This window comes from Oryctolagus cuniculus, chromosome 21, assembly GCF_964237555.1.
Source record: "Oryctolagus cuniculus chromosome 21, mOryCun1.1, whole genome shotgun sequence".
Lineage (NCBI taxonomy): Eukaryota > Metazoa > Chordata > Mammalia > Lagomorpha > Leporidae > Oryctolagus > Oryctolagus cuniculus.
In genome coordinates, this window is record NC_091452.1 from 5,714,334 (window position 1) to 5,732,359 (window position 18,026).

Below are 18,026 nucleotides of genomic sequence, written 5' to 3' on the forward strand. Positions count from 1 at the left end.
CTTGCGCCCAGTGAAGGGGCCTGCCTGGGAGGTCTTTTGGTTCTTAAAGCAAAACCTGACATCACATCCTGCTCAAGGTCACACACGCTACCAGGGTTGGTCTTCCCCGTGCCCCCATCACCTCCTGGATTTTGTCTCTTATCTCTCGCTGCCGTGCCCGGGGACGTCACCCACGCCGCCCATGGCCTTGCCCTCCATGTGGGAGCTGCCACTGCCCATCTGTGCTCAGGGACACCGAGCCTGCCCGCGCCCGCTCACCTGGCACAGGACGTCCCTCAGGAAGCCGAGCACCTGGCCGCTGATGACGCCGTACTCCAGCGTCTCCGGCATGATTTCCATGGCCTCCCTCATGTCGCTGGCCTCGGCGACGGTCTCTGCGTGGGGAGAGCGCCGAGGGCCAAGTCAGCGCACAGGGAGGAGGCCCTCTCCCTGCTGCGGTCATGGCGTGGGGATGCTGCGGCCACAGGCCCAGAACATCCTCTACTTTGTGTTGAAATGAAGCCCCGGGCCGGCAAGCAGCAGAAACGGCATGGCCACGCTGTGGCTCGGGAACGCTGCTCACGAGGGCCACGCACACTTGTCAACCTGGCTGGAATATGTAGATGGATGGTAATAGGAAGGGTTTTGGTTGTCTAGAAACATCCATTTGGGGCTGGCACTGTGGCACAGAGGTGAAGCCACCGCCTGTGATGCCAGCATCTCACCTGGGCATCGGTTCCAGTCCCGGCTGCTCCACTTCCCAGCCAGCTCCCTGCTAATGCCGAGTCCCCGGGCCCCTGCCTCCTACATGGGAGACCCTGATGCGGCTTCTGGCTCCTGGCTGCAGCCTGGCCCAGCCCCAGCAGATGGAAGAACTCCGTCTGTCTCTCCCTCTCTCTGTAACTCTGCCTTTCAAATAAAGAACCGAATAAAGAGGGAGGGAGGGAGGGAGGGAAACAAAAGACAAGATCCTTGGGCTCCTGGCTGCTGTGAACAGAGTCTGTGTCCCTCAGGTTCCCGGGGTGGGGCGCAGCCCTCGTGCTGCGATTGGCACCCTCACGGTTTGACACTCCAGCTGCCCTGCTCTCTGCTGTGTAAACCAGCAAGTGCCCTCTGCCCCAGACACAGGCTGCACCAGCCCCTTGAGCTTGGACCCGTAGCCGCCAGAACCGTGAGAAACAGACAGCTGGCGTCTTCGGCTCGGTCTGTGCCTTCTGCCAGAGCAGCCCCAACCGCCTGCGACACCTGCCAGCCGGCGTGCCCACCACCCAGCAGCTCCTCCTCAACCCATCGCCCACGCGTCTCGTGAGCCCCGGGGCTTTTATCGAGACAAACTTGCTGACAGGCTGATCGACGCCACGCAGGTGACCTGGACCCTGTGCCCAGCCTGGCGGGGGAACGAGGCAGAGAGACGGCCACACCGCGGAAGCAGCTACCATCTGGGCAGCAGGCCGCGCTGTTCCTGGCTCAGTGCGTCTCCATGGCGATACAGCAGCACGGTAGCCGTGAATGAATGACGGGTGCAGAGGGGCGGGCAGGGAGCTCAGCGGTTAGGGACCCTGAGCGCCTGGGTTCCACTCCTGGCTCCAGCTCCCGACTCAGCCTGGAGGCAGCAGTGGAGGCCCCAGTAACTGGGTTCTTGCCACCCACAGGGGAGACCTGGATGGCATTCCCAGCCCTGGCCGTTGCGGGCACTTGGGGAGTGAATCAGTGGATAGGAACTCCCTCCCTCCATATTTATCTCTCTGCCATGCAAGTGATACGGTTAATTTTTAAAATAATTTTTTTAAGTTCACAGAAAACGCGTATGAGGGAAAGGCCATACATGGATTCAATTTCTGCACCAAAATGCAGATATCTATTTTTAAAAGATTTTGTTATTTATTTATGCATTTGAAAGGCAGGGAGAGTGGGTGCTCCCATCTCCCGACTCACTCCCCAGATGCCCACGACAGCCAGAGCTGAGCCAGGAGCTCCATCCGGGTCCCCCATGTGGGTGGCAGGGGCCCAGGCACTTGAGCCATCACCACTGCCTCCCAGGGTGCCTCTGCAGGAAGCTGGAACCCAGGCACTCAGGCACTCCTAATGGGACTGTCTTAACCGCCAGGCCAAAGCACACCCATCAGTTTTGTCTTTTTTTTTTTTTTTTTGGACAGGCAGAGTTAGACAGTGAGAGAGAGAGAGACAGAGAGAAAGGTCTTCCTTTGCTGTTGGTTCACTCCCAAAATGGCCGCTATGGCCAGCACGCTGTGCCGATCCGATGGCAGGAGCCAGGTGCTTCTGGTCTCCCATGGGGTGCAGGGCCCAAGCACTTGGGCCATCCTCCACTGCCTTCCCGGGCCACAGCAGAGAGCTGGACTGGAAGAGGAGCAACCGGGACAGAATCCGGCGCCCCGACCGGGACTAGAACCCGGGGTGCCGGCGCCGCAGGCGGAGGATTAGCCTAGTGAGCCGCGGCGCCGGCCCAATTTTGTCTTTTTATTCTTCTTCCCAGGAACTTTCTGAGGCACCCTGGGCTGAACTGTGTCCCCTGGGTGAGGGTCCTGCCAACCTCGGGCCACGCCGGCTCATCTGCTGTGCGTGTGGCTCTGCTCACAGACCCCTGGCTGCCGTCACTCACGCCCGAAGGCCACCGCAGGGCGAACGGCCCCCCTGCACAGCTCGCTCCCACGTGAGAACCAGAGCAGGGAGAAGTGCGGGCAGAACGCGGCCCGGTGCAGGCTCCGATCCCCCTCGCTCTGCCCGCCCACCCGTGACCGCCAAGGGCACTGCGAGGTTTCGGTGAGTGGCGAATTCGCAGGTACCCCGTCTGTAACTACCAGGGATCCAGTGCACCAACAGAAGGTTACACCCCAAGAAAGGGTATAGGGGAAAGCTCGCTCGCTCTCTCTCTCTCTCTCTCTCACACACACACACACACACACACGCACACACACCTTTCGTGTTTCTGAGGAAAAACACCACGTTCTGGTCCAGGAACTCCTCGGGGATCGGGATGCAGAGCACCTGGAGGTAGGTCCTGTCCACGATGCGCTTCACCAGCCTCTGAGACAAAGCGGACCAGACGCCGGTCAGAGCCGAGGTCCGTCGTCCACCCAGACACCCCCACCCCGAGTCACAGGTGCCGGCCCGGCCGCAGCCGTGTTGCAGCGTGGAACCCGTCCATGCGGCAGTGAGGTCCCACTGTGGGAGGCCCGGCCGCCACCGCCGCCCACCCAGGCTTCCCGGCCTTGGCGCTGCCGCAGGAAAGAGGTCTGGCAGCAGGCCTGCGCTGTGCGAACCTGCCCTCCGCTGGCCTCGGGGACCGGCCCTGCACGGCAGCTGCGTGGCTGTCTGACCTCCAGGAAAAGCGGGAGGGTCGTCCAGAGACTCCCGGTCTGAGAAAGGCAGGCCCCGCGTGGGGCTCCCAAGCGAAGCCCAGGGCCCCAGACTGGGGCTACTGCTGTGGTGGCAGAACGTGGTGAACGTGGCCACGCACGGTGACTGAGTGCACACGGTCCCCCTGGATCCGAGGGAGGCCCCGGGGACCCCAGCGCCATCTGTCCCCTGGCTGCGCCATGTCCGGGCTCAGCGGGGACACACCGGCCCGCTACCCGCCCAGTGAGGACGCAGAGCCGGGCGTACTTTGGGGGAGACTCTTTCTGAGCTTGCTGCTTCTTCGTCGTCTCCGCCGAGGGAAGGCGGGGCGATGGACTCGCTTCTCAGCTGCAGGTTCTTAGCTGCAAAACAGGATGGGCGCGAGGTGAAACGGGCAGAAAGCCGGGATTCCTGCCCCGTGCCGTTCCCCGCGCATGCGCACCGTGCGCAAACGCATCCTTGCCGGAGGAAAAGCTGTGGGGCATCCCGGACCGCTGTCCACGAGGAATCAACACGCGCGTGTGCATGTGCGTGTGTGTGCGTGTGTGTGTCCAGTTCCAGAGCCCAGCGAGGGGGTTCTCAGCTTTTCACCTAACAGGCGACTTAGCATCCATGAGAGCCACAGTGGACAGGTCACCACTTCCTCCTCCTCTGCAGGACTCAAACCCCATGGGGCACAAGACGGCGGTTCTCTCAAGTCCCCATGGTCAGTGCACCTGGGGCAGCCGGGGGAGCACCAGGCCTCGGCCCCGGGGGCCCCAGCACAGCTGGCAGTCAGTCACAGGGAACGGAGGGATTTCTGCAGGGCTCAGCTGTCGCGGTCAGCGCTGCACACAGCCAGTGTGGCTCCAGAACCGACTCGGAGGAGGCGGGGACCCCTCCCGGCTGCTGCTTCCCTCACCCAGAGAACGGGGGGTCACTTCCCGCGGTCAGATCCCGGGGGTCACACCGAGAAGCACCCAGCACCTGAGCTGGCAGAGGAAGCAGCTGACAGGCGGCAGGACCAACGCAGCCGGGTGCCGCTCACCACCGACCGGCACAGACACCGAGGCCGCCGCTGACGCCGCAGTGAAGTCGGCTTGAAGTGGAAAGGGACACACGGCAGGTCCACAAGTGCTTCGGCCCCAGGCGAGCCTGGGCTGCCCCGTGCTATCACGGGAGAGGAGTTCCAAGCTTCCCAACACAAAGAAACGACCTTGTTTCTGCTGGGGGCCCTGCGGATTTTTTTTAAGATTTTATTTATTTATTTGAGAGGCACAGATACCGAGAGAGAGAGAGGTCTTCCATGCACTGATTCACTCCCCAAATGGTCACAATGGCTGGAGCCAAGCCAATCCAAAGCCAGGAGCCAGGAGCTTCTTTGTGGTCTCCCATGTGGGTGCTGGGGGCCTAAGCACTTGGGCCATCTTCTACTGCTTTCCCAGGCCACAGCAGAGAGCTGGATGGGAAGAGGAGCAGCCGGGACTAGAACCAGCACCCAAACGGGATAACGGCACTGCAGGCAGAAACGTAGCCTACTAGGCCACAGGGCCGGCCACCATGTGGGTGCTTGTAACACCACTGGCGAGCCATACAAAGTGATCAACGTGAAAACCAGCCTGCTACAGATGGGCTGAATTCTGTGGTTGCCTTGGCAGGGCCAGACCAAAGACATCACTGGCCTCACTGAGACCCCGGCTGGAGGTCCCCGGCCCTCGATTCGGTCAGCACACCATGCCCCTGGGAAAGTACAGTGGCCAGGTGTCAATCAGAATCGGTACACACCCCCTGACCCGGAAGTAACGCCCCCTCACTTCCCCGGCCTTCCGGCCCCATCTCCCCCGGTCCTGGGTCTGCTGTCCCCTAGGAGGCCTCGGTAACCGCTCTGGCTGCCGGGTCTTATTAAAGACGCCTGCCTCACGGCGGCCACTTAGTGCCGCAGCTCAGACGCTGCTGGACCCGGGCCGTGCTGTGGCACAACAGGGTAAGGGGGCATCCGCTGCAGGCGCCAGTTCGAGTCCCAGCTGCTCCCACTTCCGGAAAGCAGCAGAGGATGGCCCAAGAGCTTGGGCCCCTATGCCCACGGGGGAGACCGGGTGAGTTCCTGGCTCCTGGCTTCAACCTGGCTCAGTCCTGGTAGAAGATTCTCTCTTTCTCTCTGTAACTCTTTCAAGTAAATAAATCTTTAAAAAAAAAAAATGCTGCCTGGGACTCCCCACATCCCATTTCAGAGCGCCTGGTTCAAGTCCCCGCTCCTCCACTTCTGATCCAGTATCCACCATGGGAGGCAGCAGGCGGTGGCTCAAGTGCTTGGACCCCTGTCACCCACATGGGAGACCCAGGCGGAGCTCCAGGCTCCTGGCTTCCGCCCGGCCCAGTTCCAGCTGTTACAGGTATTTGGGGAGTGAACCACGGGAAGCCTGTCTCTCTCTCTCTCTCTCTCTCCCTCTTAAATTTTTTGAAAACAAGGCCGGCGCCGCGGCTCACTAGGCTAATCCTCCGCCTTGCGGCGCCGGCACACCGGGTTCTAGTCCCGGTCGGGGCGCCGGATTCTGTCCCGGTTGCCCCTCTTCCAGGCCAGCCCTCTGCTGTGGCCAGGGAGTGCAGTGGAGGATGGCCCAGGTGCTTGGGCCCTGCACCCCATGGGAGACCAGGAAAAGCACCTGGCTCCTGGCTCCTGCCATCGGATCAGTGCGGTGCGCCGGCCGCAGCGCGCCGGCCGCGGCGGCCATTGGAGGGTGAACCAACGGCAAAGGAAGACCTTTCTCTCTCTGTCTCTCTCTCTCACTATCCACTCTGCCTGTAAAAAAAAAAAAAAAAAAAAAAAATTTTTTGAAAACACAAAGAGGCAGGAGAGGAAGACAAATGCATAGGGAAAGGCCAGGTGACCACAAAGGCAGGGACGGGGCTGACGCAGCCACGGAAGCTAGAGAGGCCAAGGAGTGGCCCCTGTCACTGGCCTTCGGCCGGTCCCCAGAACTAGGAATGTGACACGCATCACTTTCAGCCAGCTGGCGCCGCCCTGGGACACTCGGTGCACCTGCTGACAGCCCCGCAGTGGCCCTCTGCAAAGACGCACACCCTCCTCCCGGTGAAGCCTTCACAGGCTGCCTGCCCCGGGGCCCGACACTGGTACCACACCTGGAGCTTTGTCCACTGCCGGCGCCACACTGGGAGCTTTGTCCACGTGCTCTGTTTTCTCAGCGCCGGTCTCTTCTTCCTCATTCGCCTCCTCGGACAGCACAGGTACGTCATCTTCAAAGCCACACAGCCAGGAAGGAAAGACAGAATGTAAGTTTGCACTGCACAAGACCCAGAGGTGGGGAAGTGGCTCACTAGGGAGCGGTGTCTGTCTCAGCAACCCAGAAAGAGCCCAGTTACTGGAGCCAGCTTTCGGCGACAGCAAGGAAAGACCATGCAAATTCTGCCGAGGGGCCAGGGCCACAAGAATGACCACAGAGCCCCCCTGCCCCAGCCCAGAGACACAGAAATGACCCACCAGCCTGAGCACGAGGCCCAGGGGTGCTGGACATCGGGAATGCTATGTGAGGTCGCCAAGCCAGGCGTTTGACGTCAGTGAAGACAGCACACTGTGTGTCACGTGGACAGTACCAAAATTTTTAAAACTGAAGAAACAAAAAGACTCAAAATAATCACGTAAACAGGCCAGCACCGCGGCTCACTAGGCTAATCCTCCGCTTGCGGCGCCGGCACACCGGGTTCTAGTCCTGGTCGGGGCGCCGGATTCTGTCCCGGTTGCCCCTCTTCCAGGCCAGCTCTCTGCTGTGGCCCGGGAGTGCAGTGGAGGATGGCCCAGGTGCTTGGGCCCTGCACCCCATGGGAGACCAGGAGAAGCACCTGGCTCCTGCCTTCGGATCAGCGCAATGCGCCGGCTGCAGCGGCCATTGGAGGGTAAACCAACGGCAAAAGGAAGACCTTTCTGTCTGTCTCTCTCTCTCACTGTCCACTCTGCCTGTCTAAAAAAATTTAAAAAATCATGTAAACATGAATTAGAATAAGGAAATATGTCTAATTTCATCTAAGGGATTGGCAAAAAATGTTTTTTAAACTGTAACCTGCCAGCACGGTGCTGGGGTCGGGCACCGTGGAGCCACTCTGCACAGCAGACTGGCAGGACCTGTGCGAACTGCAGACCAATTCCTGGGTAAACTGCGTGCTGCAGACACACCGGCAGCTATGGGGTTAGTACTCTGAGAAGCCAAACACCAGACACGCAGGGTGGATCCATGCACTTAAAGTTAGGGAGACATGGAAGAAATCCCCGGACACACAGGACAGGGGAGGACAAGGCACAAAATAACACTACAGTAAGATCCTAAGGGGACCAGCACTGTGGCACAGTGAGTTAAGCCACTGCCTGCAGTGCCGGCATCCCATACAGGCACCGGTTCGAGTCCCAGCTGCTCCACTTCTGATCCAACGCCCTGCTAATGTGCCTGGGAAAGCAGCAGGAGATGGCATGGGCCCCTGCACCCACGTGGGAAGCCCAGAAGCAGCTCCAGGCTTCAACCTGGCCCAGCCCTGGTCACGGTGGCCATTTGGGGAGTGAACCAGAGAATCGATCTCTCCTCTCTCTATTTCTCTCTCTCCCTCTCTGTAACTCTGCCTTTCAAATAAAGAAATCAATCTTAAAAAAAAAAAAAAAAAAGATCTTAGGGACCCTTTATACATCTCTATGCTGGCATTTTACACATATATATAATCACATAGAGAACGATACAGATGATAAATATCTGAGAAGGATCTGGCAGGATACACACAGATATCAACAGTGGTCACCTGCAGGAACGGGAGGAGCGCCGGGGCTTAAGGGCTGCTCAACGCCTGCTTTCCCACATTTTACTTTACCCAATTCTACACGGTGTTAGGAGAACACCACTCTGGCAATACGTGTGCAATTTTTAAAAAGTATTTGGTGGTACATACATACGACCACATTGTGTCCCTGTCGGAACAGCACCCGGGGCTGGCTGCTACCGGGGGGGGGGGGGGGGGGGGGGACGCCCCCACTTCCTCACCCCCTCCCACATCCATCTGTGTCCTGCCGTGAGCAGGGGAGAGACAGGCAGGAAGAAGGGACGAAGGCCACCGGTCCTCTGGACTGAGCTTCCCTCCCCCAGAGGATCCGGTGAGACCCCGGGCTCTGTGGGGCTGGGGGCTCAACAGTCAAGGGAGCGAGTGGAGCTCTCCCCGCTCTAGCCAGAACCCCACAGGCCGGTCCCTCCAGGATCAGCAGCTTGGCCTGGTCACCTGGCAGTGACCAAGGAGAGGAGGCACAAGGGTAGGGCAACACCAGGGCCCAGGGGAGGCAGCCCCGGGATTTCTGAGTGAATTCACCAGGGGCTCCTGTGAGGCCAGACCGACCTGTGTCCACGTGGGATCGGGCCACCCAGGAGGAGCCCCGCACATGGACATGGGGACCACGGCCACCAGCTCTGCAGACGCTCTCCCAGGGCGCCAGAGCCAGGCCCCTGTTTCGGGGTTTGTTTCCTTTTCAAAAATGCAGTCAGGGTCCCCGCCGCTGTGGAGCGGGTCAGACAGTGGGGGCTCCCGGCGGCTCGGGCCCCCAAGTTCCCGGGGCCCACCCCAAAGCGGACGGGGCCTCCCCGGGGTCGGGTGGGGGGCGCTGGGAATCCGGCGTTTGCGCATCGCTAACACTGCAGATGGCCCGTCGCCTTCCCAGAGCCGCGGGCTTGGGCATCCCCCGACCCCGCGGCGCGCGCGGCCCCCTCCTCAGCCGGGACCTGCGGGCGCTCACCGATCTCCACCTCCTCCTCCTCCGGCACCACCTTGCGGCAGAAGAGGAGCGTGGCGGCGGCCTCCTCGTCGCTCCTCTGGTTGAGGAAGTGCAGGACGAGGTCCTCCGCCTCGCCGTCGTCCCGGCTCAGCAGCTCCTCGAAGAGCTGCGGGTCCGTGAGCCCGAAGGCCGCGTACACACGGTCGCGCATCCACAGCACCCGCAGGTCGTCCATGGCGCCTGGCGGGGCGCAGCCTGCGCTGCCCGGACCGGCGGGCGTCTGTGGCGACGGCGCCCCTGGCAACGGCCGCCCGGGAAACGGCCGCCGCCCGCCGCGCCCCCGCGCCCCGAGCCCCTGCGCGCGGGCCACGCGCCCCCGGGCGGATGCGGCCGAGGCAACGTGGGGGCGCGGGGGCGCGGGGGCGCGGGGGCGCGGGGGCGCGGGGTGGCCGGTGCCCGCGGGAGCCGCACCGCGGAGGGAGGGGTGGAGGGGCGGGGGCGCGGGGGCGCGGGGGCGCGGGGTGGCCGGTGCCCGCGGGAGCCGCACCGCGGAGGGAGGGGCGGGGCGCGCGGGCCCTCTAATAACGCACACAGCCACGTTCTAGAAATATAGACGTTTTTATTGGTCGTTAGTAAAAGAGGGCCAGTACCGACAGGAAGACGCCCCGCGTGGGACCCGGAGTGTTGGGAGCACGCGTGGGCGCCCCGGGCGGGCCCGCTGCAGCCTCCACAGGAGGACGCCCCGACCTGAGGCAGAGCGCGGACACGCAGCAGGCGGCGGTCTCTGAGACCCCGGCCCGCCCAGGCCACCCTGACGGCCCGGGTGACAGCCCGGACCCCTCCTCCACCCCGCGTCACGGGGAGCGCCATTAACGGGCCAGGAGCATCCGATGGCGCGGCGGCGGCGGCCCGGGGGCAGCCCCGGCTCAGGTCCTCACTGTGGAGTCCGAGTCCGAGTCCGGCTCCGGCCCTGGCTTCTGGCTCCGGCTTCCTGCTGGTGCCAGCCCCGGGAGGCGCTGGGGAGGGAACCAGCAGATGGCAGCTGTCTCTGTCTGTCTCTGCCTCTCAAATAAATACTTAAAAAAAATGCAGTGTGCAAGGTTCTAAGCAGTAGCTTCAAAACAAAACAAAAGTCAGCACTCTGGCCACATCACTGCAGCCAGTGACCAAAAAAACCAAATTTCCCCTGGAAGACACAAGTGTACTTGCAGAGTTCTTCCACAGCAGTTAGAATTCCGGAGTCTTTCCCGTGGAGTCGCACGCTGCATAACCACCGCGGACGCGACCCTCCTCTCCTAGGCGCTCATTAGGGTCGGAGGAGGCCCCCACGATGCCACACCCGCAGGTGGCACGTGTCCCTGGCTGTCCCTAGTCTGGGGTAGACGTGGGGGGCATCAGGTGTGCCCGCCCCTCGCCTGGGGGCCCTGCGGAGAGCAGCACCCGAGGTCCGAGGCCCCGGCAGGACAGGCGCCGCCGCCCAGCCGTACCGCGAGCAGCGCCTGTTTTGGGACCGAGTTCTGCGGTCCCGGCTGTGCTGCCCGGCGCTGTGCGCCTGCCTCTCGGCACCGGGGCCCGGGGCCCAGCGCTGCCAGTCCTGGCTGGTAAGCCAGGCCCCAGCTCTGCCCCACACCACGGCCCAGGAGCGTGGTGACACACAGGCCCTGGAGGGTGTCACTTGGCATCGTAAGAACGTGACAATGCCCCACGTTTCTTCTGGGAACTGATGATCTAAGTGAATTCTAAAATGAAGCAGGAACATTGTAAGAACGCACACTGCAGCAGAGTGTTCAATGGGAGCGGCCCAGACTCCCGCCGACCAAGGCCAAGGAGGCGCCGGCGTGGTCGCCCGTGGCGGGGTCTGGCCTCAGCTCATTCTTCATGGGACCTCGGTTACTAATTTCTAGTCTGAAGGTAAAAAAGTATGCTGTTCTCAAGGATAAGTACAGTCTCTCCTGGTAAAATATCTTCATTTATATTCTGTTACAAAAATAGACAAAGCCCTACTCTGCTGCAGCCCCTCACTCCCCGGCCCCTCCGGGCGCCTGCGGCAGTCACACGGAGCTAAGGCTCGGGCTGTACTTTATCTTCCGCAGCAAACAATGATCAGAACTGGTCTGTGTGAGGAGAACAGGAAAAGGATTTCCTACAAAAATACCTACGTGGGAAAACCACTTACACCCCTTTATCCCATTTTCTCCAATTATTAAAACAGGACAAAACCGGAGAAACGATCCTCCGCCTGTGATTCTGCACGGCATGAGAGAAAAGTTCACGGGTTTTTAACGAAGCAGAATAAACGTGAATCTTTCCGATTATCTACCATTAAATTTTTTCAAAAAAGTAGAGTTAACTTCAGCTTTTGGAAAATACTATCTGGCAACATCAGGTGACAGAATAACTTTTTTTTTTTTCAAATAAGGTCTAAAAGGAATGAAAGATTTAAACCATTTTCAATTAGTCATTCAAAACTGGCTTTCCTCCCCAAATGTGACATTCTAAGAACTAACTTAAACATAACATTTGGCATTAACTTGTATCTGCTCATAATAAAAACCAAAAAGAAAACAAATTAGCTATCTGAGATTGGAAAACTTTACAAAATATTTAACATACGAGGAAGAGGTATATCTTACAGGATTATTTGGCTGTTTCATAAGGCAATCAATGAGACAGATTTTTTGTATCATAAATCTGACATAAATGAAATTCTGTAACATGATAATTCCCGTAGCTCCGAACGCCTGTGGGTCACAGCAGTGCATCACGCCACGTCGTCCTCACCACCGAACCTCGATGAAAGCAGACTGAACGAGAAAGGAACAAATTTGGTGCCTGCGCCAGCATAGAATTTGTTCTGAAATTCTACCCTAAAAAAAGAAACAAACAAGAAACCCACGTGTTAATGTGAATTTTTGACGTTGCTGTGTTTCCTGGAAACAACATCTGTGCGGCTTTTCCACACATGCTCCTGGCAAGAGAACTGTTACTTAGCTGAGCGCTGGCTTTTCCCTGTGTGCCAGAAACACGAACCCATCCTGCCCGTCCCACGCAACCCCCACCGCACCAGGAGGCTGTCAGGTACCAGATCCACTGGAGTGACTGATACAGTGTGCAAAGCCGTAAGAAACAGTGGAAACAGCTTAGAGTAGGACAGGGCGACCTGGCAGACCCAGGGAGAGCTCGAGGCACGGGACATGCGTGCTTAGAGACCTCTGCAGGCGTCCACCTGCTGACGGCATGACGACGGTGCAGAAACCAGAGCGGGAGCCCGAGGGACGTGAGCAGACGCCGGCGCTAGCAGGAGCCTGGGGGACGTGAGTGGATGCCAGCGCTAGCAGGAGCCCGGGGGACGTGAGTGGACGCCGGCGCCGGCGGGAGCCCAGGGGACGTGAGCAGTGGCCGGCGCTAGTGGGAGCCCGGGGGACGTGAGCGGACGCTGGCAGGGACAGGGACTCACCAGTGCAGGCGGATGGCGTGCAGAAACGCGGACAGCCCCTCCATGACCAGGAGGATGAAGACGGTGAGCACGGCGAAGAGCGCGATGACCGGGAGCAGCAGCAGCACGCCGTAGGTGGTGTCCACGCGGAGGCCCACGCGCATGAGCATGGCCCACAGCACGTCGGACAGCTCTGCAAGGGAACGCGCCTCTGACAACGCTGGACGTGACACACGCATCCACACACGGAACACGTGTGTCGCCCTGAGCCTGACCGGGCGCTCCAGGAAAACCAGAGCCCCTGCTCCCAACGGCAGATCCTGACTCAGATCAGGGACAGGCCACAGGCACCAGGCGCCCGCTCCCGGCTCTGCCCGGAACGGAACCGCTGGCTGCACCTGTGCACAGTGGGGCGATGGCCATGGGCTCTCCTCCAGCCGGGCTCACCCAGACCTCTGGCTGTGCTTCAGTGCAAACAAGCCGTGGTCGGGAGGCTTCCCCGAGCACAGTAGAGCAGCCACATAGACAGGGCCGCCATCGGGCCTCTAGTGTGCAGTTACAACACGTGGGTGCAGGGACCCAAACGCCTGAGCCATCATCTGCTGCCTCCCAGGATGCGCCCTAGCAGGAAGCTGGGTCAGAAGTGAACTCGGGGGCCAGCGATGTGGTGACGCGGGTAAAGCTGCCGCCTGCAGTGCCGGCATCCCATGTGGGCGCTGGTTCTAGTCCCGGCTGCTCCTCTTCCAATCCAGCTCTCTGCTATGGCCTGGGAGAGCAGTGGAAGATGGCCCAAGTGCTTGGGCTCCTGCACCCACATGGGAGACCTGGGGGAAGCTCCTGGCTCCTGGCTTTGGAACGGCCCAGCTCCAGCGATCTGCAGCCACCTGGGGAGTGCACTAGCGGATGGAAGACCTCTCTCTCTCTCTCTCTCTCTCTCACTCTGTCTCTAAGTAACTCTGCCTTTCAAATAAATAAATAAATCTTTAAAAAAGAAAAAGGAGGAGTGAATTCGGGGACTCTGATAGGGGATGCCGGCATCCCCCGCAGCAGCTTAACCCCTGCCCCACAGCACCCACCCGGTGTCACGCTTCGTTACGTTGATCTCTGCTGGGCCCTTCTCCCTTCCAGTTCCCGGTTTTTATAGAACATCCTGTCAGTCTGTCACTGCTCAAGGAGCCCACACAGCTACAGGAGTTGCTGTCTGTGCAGGGGCTGAATGGTGACACACAGTGGCCAACCACAGCAGGCTGGGGGCTGATCCAGGACGTGTGGCAATGGAGACTTGAGCACGCGCCCACCACTGGGCCTCTGCCAGTCAGAACTCTGCATTGGGCCCCACGTAGGGGCTGCTCGCTGGGAATGAACCCTGTAACTTGCAGCAGGCTGAACAAAGTAACGGCCATAAAACAAAAGCACGTGGAGGGGCAGCACTGTAGTGTAGTCGGCTAAGCACGTGGGGGGGGGGGGGGGGTGAAGGTGGCACTGTAGTAGTCGGCTAAGCACGTGGGGGTGGGGGCGGCACTGTAGTGTAGTCGGCTAAGCACGTTGGGGGGGGTGAAGGTGGCACTGTAGTGTAGTCGGCTAAGCACGTGGGGGTGAAGGTGGCACTGTAGTGTAGTCAGCTAAGCACGTGGGGGTGAGGGGCGGCACTGTAGTGTAGTCGGCTAAGCACGTGGGGGTGGGGGCGGCACTGTAGTGTAGTCGGCTAAGCACGTGGGGGTGGAGGTGGCACTGTAGTGTAGTCGGCTAAGCACAGAGGGTGGGGGGCGGCATTGTAGTGTAGTCGGCTAAGCACAGAGGGTGGGGGGCGGCACTGTAGTGTAGTCGGCTAAGCACAGAGGGTGGGGGGCGGCATTGTAGTGTAGTCGGCTAAGCATGTGGCGGGGGTGAAGGTGGCACTGTAGTGTAGTCGGCTAAGCACGTGGGGGTGGGGGGTGGCACTGTAGTGTAGTCGGCTAAGCACGTGGGGGTGGGGGTGGCACTGTAGTGTAGTCGGCTAAGCACAGGGGGTGGGGGCGGCACTGTAGTGTAGTTGGCTAAGCACGTGGGGGTGGGGGCGGCACTGTAGTGTAGTCGGCTAAGCACGTGGGGGTGGGGGCGGCACTGTAGTGTAGTCGGCTAAGCACATTGGGGGGGTGGGGGCGGCACTGTAGTGTAGTCAGCTAAGCACGTGGGGGTGGAGGTGGCACTGTAGTGTAGTCGGCTAAGCATCCGCCCTAGGCGCTGGCATCCCATATGGGTGCCAGTTCATGTACCAGCTGCTCCTCTTCCAATCCAGCTCTCTGCTAACGGCCTGGGAAAGCAGTGGAAGACAGACCAAGTGCTTGGGTCCCTGCCCCAACATGGGAGACCTGCAAGCGGCTGGCTGGTTCCTGGCTTCAGACTGGCCCAACTCCGGCTGTTGTGGCCATCAGGGGAGTGAACCAGTAGATAGAAGACACCTCTCTCTGTCTGACTCAACCCCTGAAATAAATAAGTAAAATCTTTAAAACAAAAGTGTTAACAGCAGAGCATGCCTGCCAGAGGGTCCTGGCCCCTTGCGAGTCTCAAAGGCCCTCCTGTGTTAGGGATTATTTTCACAGCACCGCAAGGCCAAAACAAGAACCCAAGTCCAGACACCTCAGCGGTACTCAGCGTTCACAGAATGACCGGAAGAGAGGCTGCCGACACCCCTCGGCGCCCCACCGAGCTCAGCGAGGACTTACGTGCGTGAGCCAGGCTCAGGGCCCAGAGCCGCAGGTAGGAGGCCGTGTTGGAGATGCAGCCGAGGCAGTACTCGATGGAGTGGATCACCTGGGTCATCAGGATCTCCCCGAAGTTAAACTGCAGGAGATGACACGCGTGCGTCAGCCCCACAGGCCTGCCGGGGAAGAGCCGGCTTCCAGGAGACTGGTGGGCATGGTCCCGGCATGACGAACAGGGAGTCCCAGCTCTGCGCCAACCACAGCCTTCCCCTGCCCAACTCTGCACCCCTCCAGCCTCAGTTTCCCCTGTGCACACGACCGCCCCAAGAGCCGCAGTCTCCGACAGCCCAGTCTCCGATTACAGCACAGCTCACAAGGAAAGAGTCCACAGCTGAACCGGAGGGCGGGGAGGGCGGGGCGGGGGCTCCGGGCCCCCGAGTGACAGCTCCAGAGCAGGGGTGCTGGTCCTCTCAGCCCAGCTCGTTCCCTCTGACCCTGTGCAGGCACTCCTCGTCCCAGGTTAAAGCTCTACACTGCCGGACAGTGACAGGGCGCTGACCCTAAGAAGCTTTGTCAAATCCTCATTAAGTGGCCAGTCTCCAGGACAAGACAGCAGCTCAGAGGAGAGCCAAGTGCTCGCTTCCACCTGCCCAGGACAGCACCACCTTTCTCTGGGGCCCACCTGAGCCCCAGAGACCCTGGGGGACCCCTACCCACAGCTCTTGCGCACTGAACTGTGTCCCTCAAATTCCCGTGCTGAAGCCTTAACCCCAACCTGAGTGTATCTGAGGCAGGGACTTTGAAGGGACAGCTGAGGCCACGTGTGGTCATAAGGGTGCAGCCTGATCCCCAGGACCGGAGGAGACACCAGGGGCGCTCACAGGAGGAGGGGCCACATGAGGACACAGCACGGAGGTGGCTGCCCAGGAACTGAGGAGAGCAGCCACAGGGGAGGCCAACACTGCCTACACTGGGCTCCACACAGCGGGGAGACACATCTCTGCCGTCGGAGCCGCACTCCGCACAGTCCAGTGACAGCACATGCCCTAGCCAGCACTACCCAGCTGCTCCCCCAGGGTTCGCCGTGCCAGCGCCGAGCAGGCCAGAGCGCTCCTCTCCCAGGGGAAGACTGAAGGCCGCCGGGCTGTGGCCAGGCTCCTGGCACGGCGGAGCCAAAAGCTTCAGAGGAGAAAGCAAACTCACAAAGCATCAAACCCACCAAGGCCTCGCAGGTGCACATCCAGAAACCGTGATCACCGCTCCAGAACCAGCCCCGTCCTGGCCCAGTGCGGGCCGCAGGCCTCCCCGACACCGGGAGGGGGGCGGGTCTCCAGCGTGTGCGACCACAGCGAGCTCTGGCCACCAGGGTCTGCAGTCACTCCCGTTAATGCTGGAGAGAGCAGCAGACAGGTGAAGCCCCGAGATGAACACCCGTGCTCCTGGGTGGCGGCACCGACTGGATGAGCCGCGCGGCCTCGGGAAAGCCCGAATCGCCGCTGTGTTTCGGGCTGCGGACGTCCCGTCGGCCGGGCCCCCGCCTGCCTCCACTCACCTCTTTGCACGGCAGCTCCCTGCAGCCGTCTTCCCTGGGGTCGCCGCCGCCCTCTACGTCCTGCGTCCCCAGCAGTGACACCTCCTCCTCGCTATCCTTCCTCACGAGGGTGTAGCCACTCTGGCAACCAAAGCAGACGAGTCAGCGCCTGGGAGCCACTGGCCACGACAAAGCCAGAGGACCACGCACCTGCTGTCTCCACGACTCAGCTCTCTCTCTGGGAACAAAAAAGCTCTTTAAAAGAAAAAAAATCATTTCACACCCACTAGGACACCATCGTTAAAGAAACAGAAAACAAAGGCACTCCGGCAAGCACGCGGGGAGCGGCAGCTGCTGCTCGCCGGCCTGTGACCGCGGCAGCTCCAACAGCACTGCCGTGCGCCACGGCGGCTCCGCTTCTGCTCGGCCTCCCAGGACAGCCGGGATCGACTCTGAGAGAGGCAGCTACACGCCGCGTTCACAGCAGCGTTAGCCACCACATCCAAACCGGCACGAGCCAAGCGCCCATGAACCCACACACACAATAGGGCCCAGCCGGGTAAGCCGCCACCTGTGACGCTGGCATCCCAGTGAGTGCCAGTTCAAGTCCCAGCTGCTCCACTTCTGATCCAGCTCCCTGCTAACGCGCCTGGGAAAGCAGGAGACGGCCCAAGTAGTTGGGCCCTGCACCCACATGGGAGACTCGGAGGAAGCTCCTGGCTCCTGGCTTCAGCCTGGTCCAACACTGGCTATTGCAGCCATTAGAGGAATGAGCCAGTGGATGGAAGATCAATCTCTCTCTCTCTCTCCTCCCTGTCTCTCTGCCTTTCAAATAAATTTTTTTAAAAAAAAGTTAAAAAGGGAGGAATATGGAAAAGAAGTCTGAATTACGCCAAGCTGTGCTGAAGGAGAGCTCGCTCCTGGCGGGCAAGCTGCCCCAGCGGGACCTGCTGCCCGGCACAGGACCAGCTCCTGAAGCTTCCGCACGGCCCACAGCACCAGCGTCCCAGGAAGCAGCCCTGGCTTTTACACCGAGAGCCTGGGACCCATCCCCAGTCCCCTGCGAACAGAGCCGGTCACGCGCCCAGACGCGCAGCAGCTCACACTTACCCGGCTCACGCCAAAGCAGCTGCGCCCATTGTGTAGCCACAACAGAAACAGGGGCTTTCCCAGGAAGAGGACGGGGACAGACAGGGCGACGACCACCAGCAACACTCTCTGGACGTGCTCCTGCGGGGGCACAGGGGGTGTGGAGGAAGTGACGCCGTGAGGGCGCGCCGGGCAGCTCCAGACGCAGCCAGC

At 60.6% G+C, this 18,026-nt stretch overlaps 2 protein-coding genes across 3 annotated transcripts in view; both read right to left on the reverse strand.

Moving 5' to 3' along the window:
* The window catches only part of DNAH10 (dynein axonemal heavy chain 10), a 130,539-nt gene extending 121,133 nt beyond the window's left edge, over positions 1 to 9,406 (reverse strand). For both annotated transcript variants that reach the window (XM_070066094.1, XM_070066093.1), the window contains exons 1-5: positions 9,095 to 9,406; positions 6,457 to 6,570; positions 3,604 to 3,698; positions 2,916 to 3,024; positions 259 to 374 (exon numbers count right to left, since the gene is read on the reverse strand). In XM_070066094.1, the coding sequence (XP_069922195.1) occupies positions 259 to 374; positions 2,916 to 3,024; positions 3,604 to 3,698; positions 6,457 to 6,570; positions 9,095 to 9,308 (648 nt within the window). In that variant the 5' untranslated portion in view covers positions 9,309 to 9,406. The remainder of the gene's footprint in view (positions 1 to 258; positions 375 to 2,915; positions 3,025 to 3,603; positions 3,699 to 6,456; positions 6,571 to 9,094) is intronic.
* Positions 9,407 to 9,672: 266 nt separating this feature from the next.
* Positions 9,673 to 18,026, reverse strand: part of ATP6V0A2 (ATPase H+ transporting V0 subunit a2) — a 39,715-nt gene continuing 31,361 nt past the window's right edge. The window contains exons 16-20 of the mRNA XM_070066095.1: positions 17,835 to 17,954; positions 16,746 to 16,865; positions 15,215 to 15,332; positions 12,531 to 12,702; positions 9,673 to 11,940 (exon numbers count right to left, since the gene is read on the reverse strand). Coding sequence (XP_069922196.1) covers positions 11,835 to 11,940; positions 12,531 to 12,702; positions 15,215 to 15,332; positions 16,746 to 16,865; positions 17,835 to 17,954 — 636 coding nt within the window. The 3' untranslated portion in view covers positions 9,673 to 11,834. The remainder of the gene's footprint in view (positions 11,941 to 12,530; positions 12,703 to 15,214; positions 15,333 to 16,745; positions 16,866 to 17,834; positions 17,955 to 18,026) is intronic.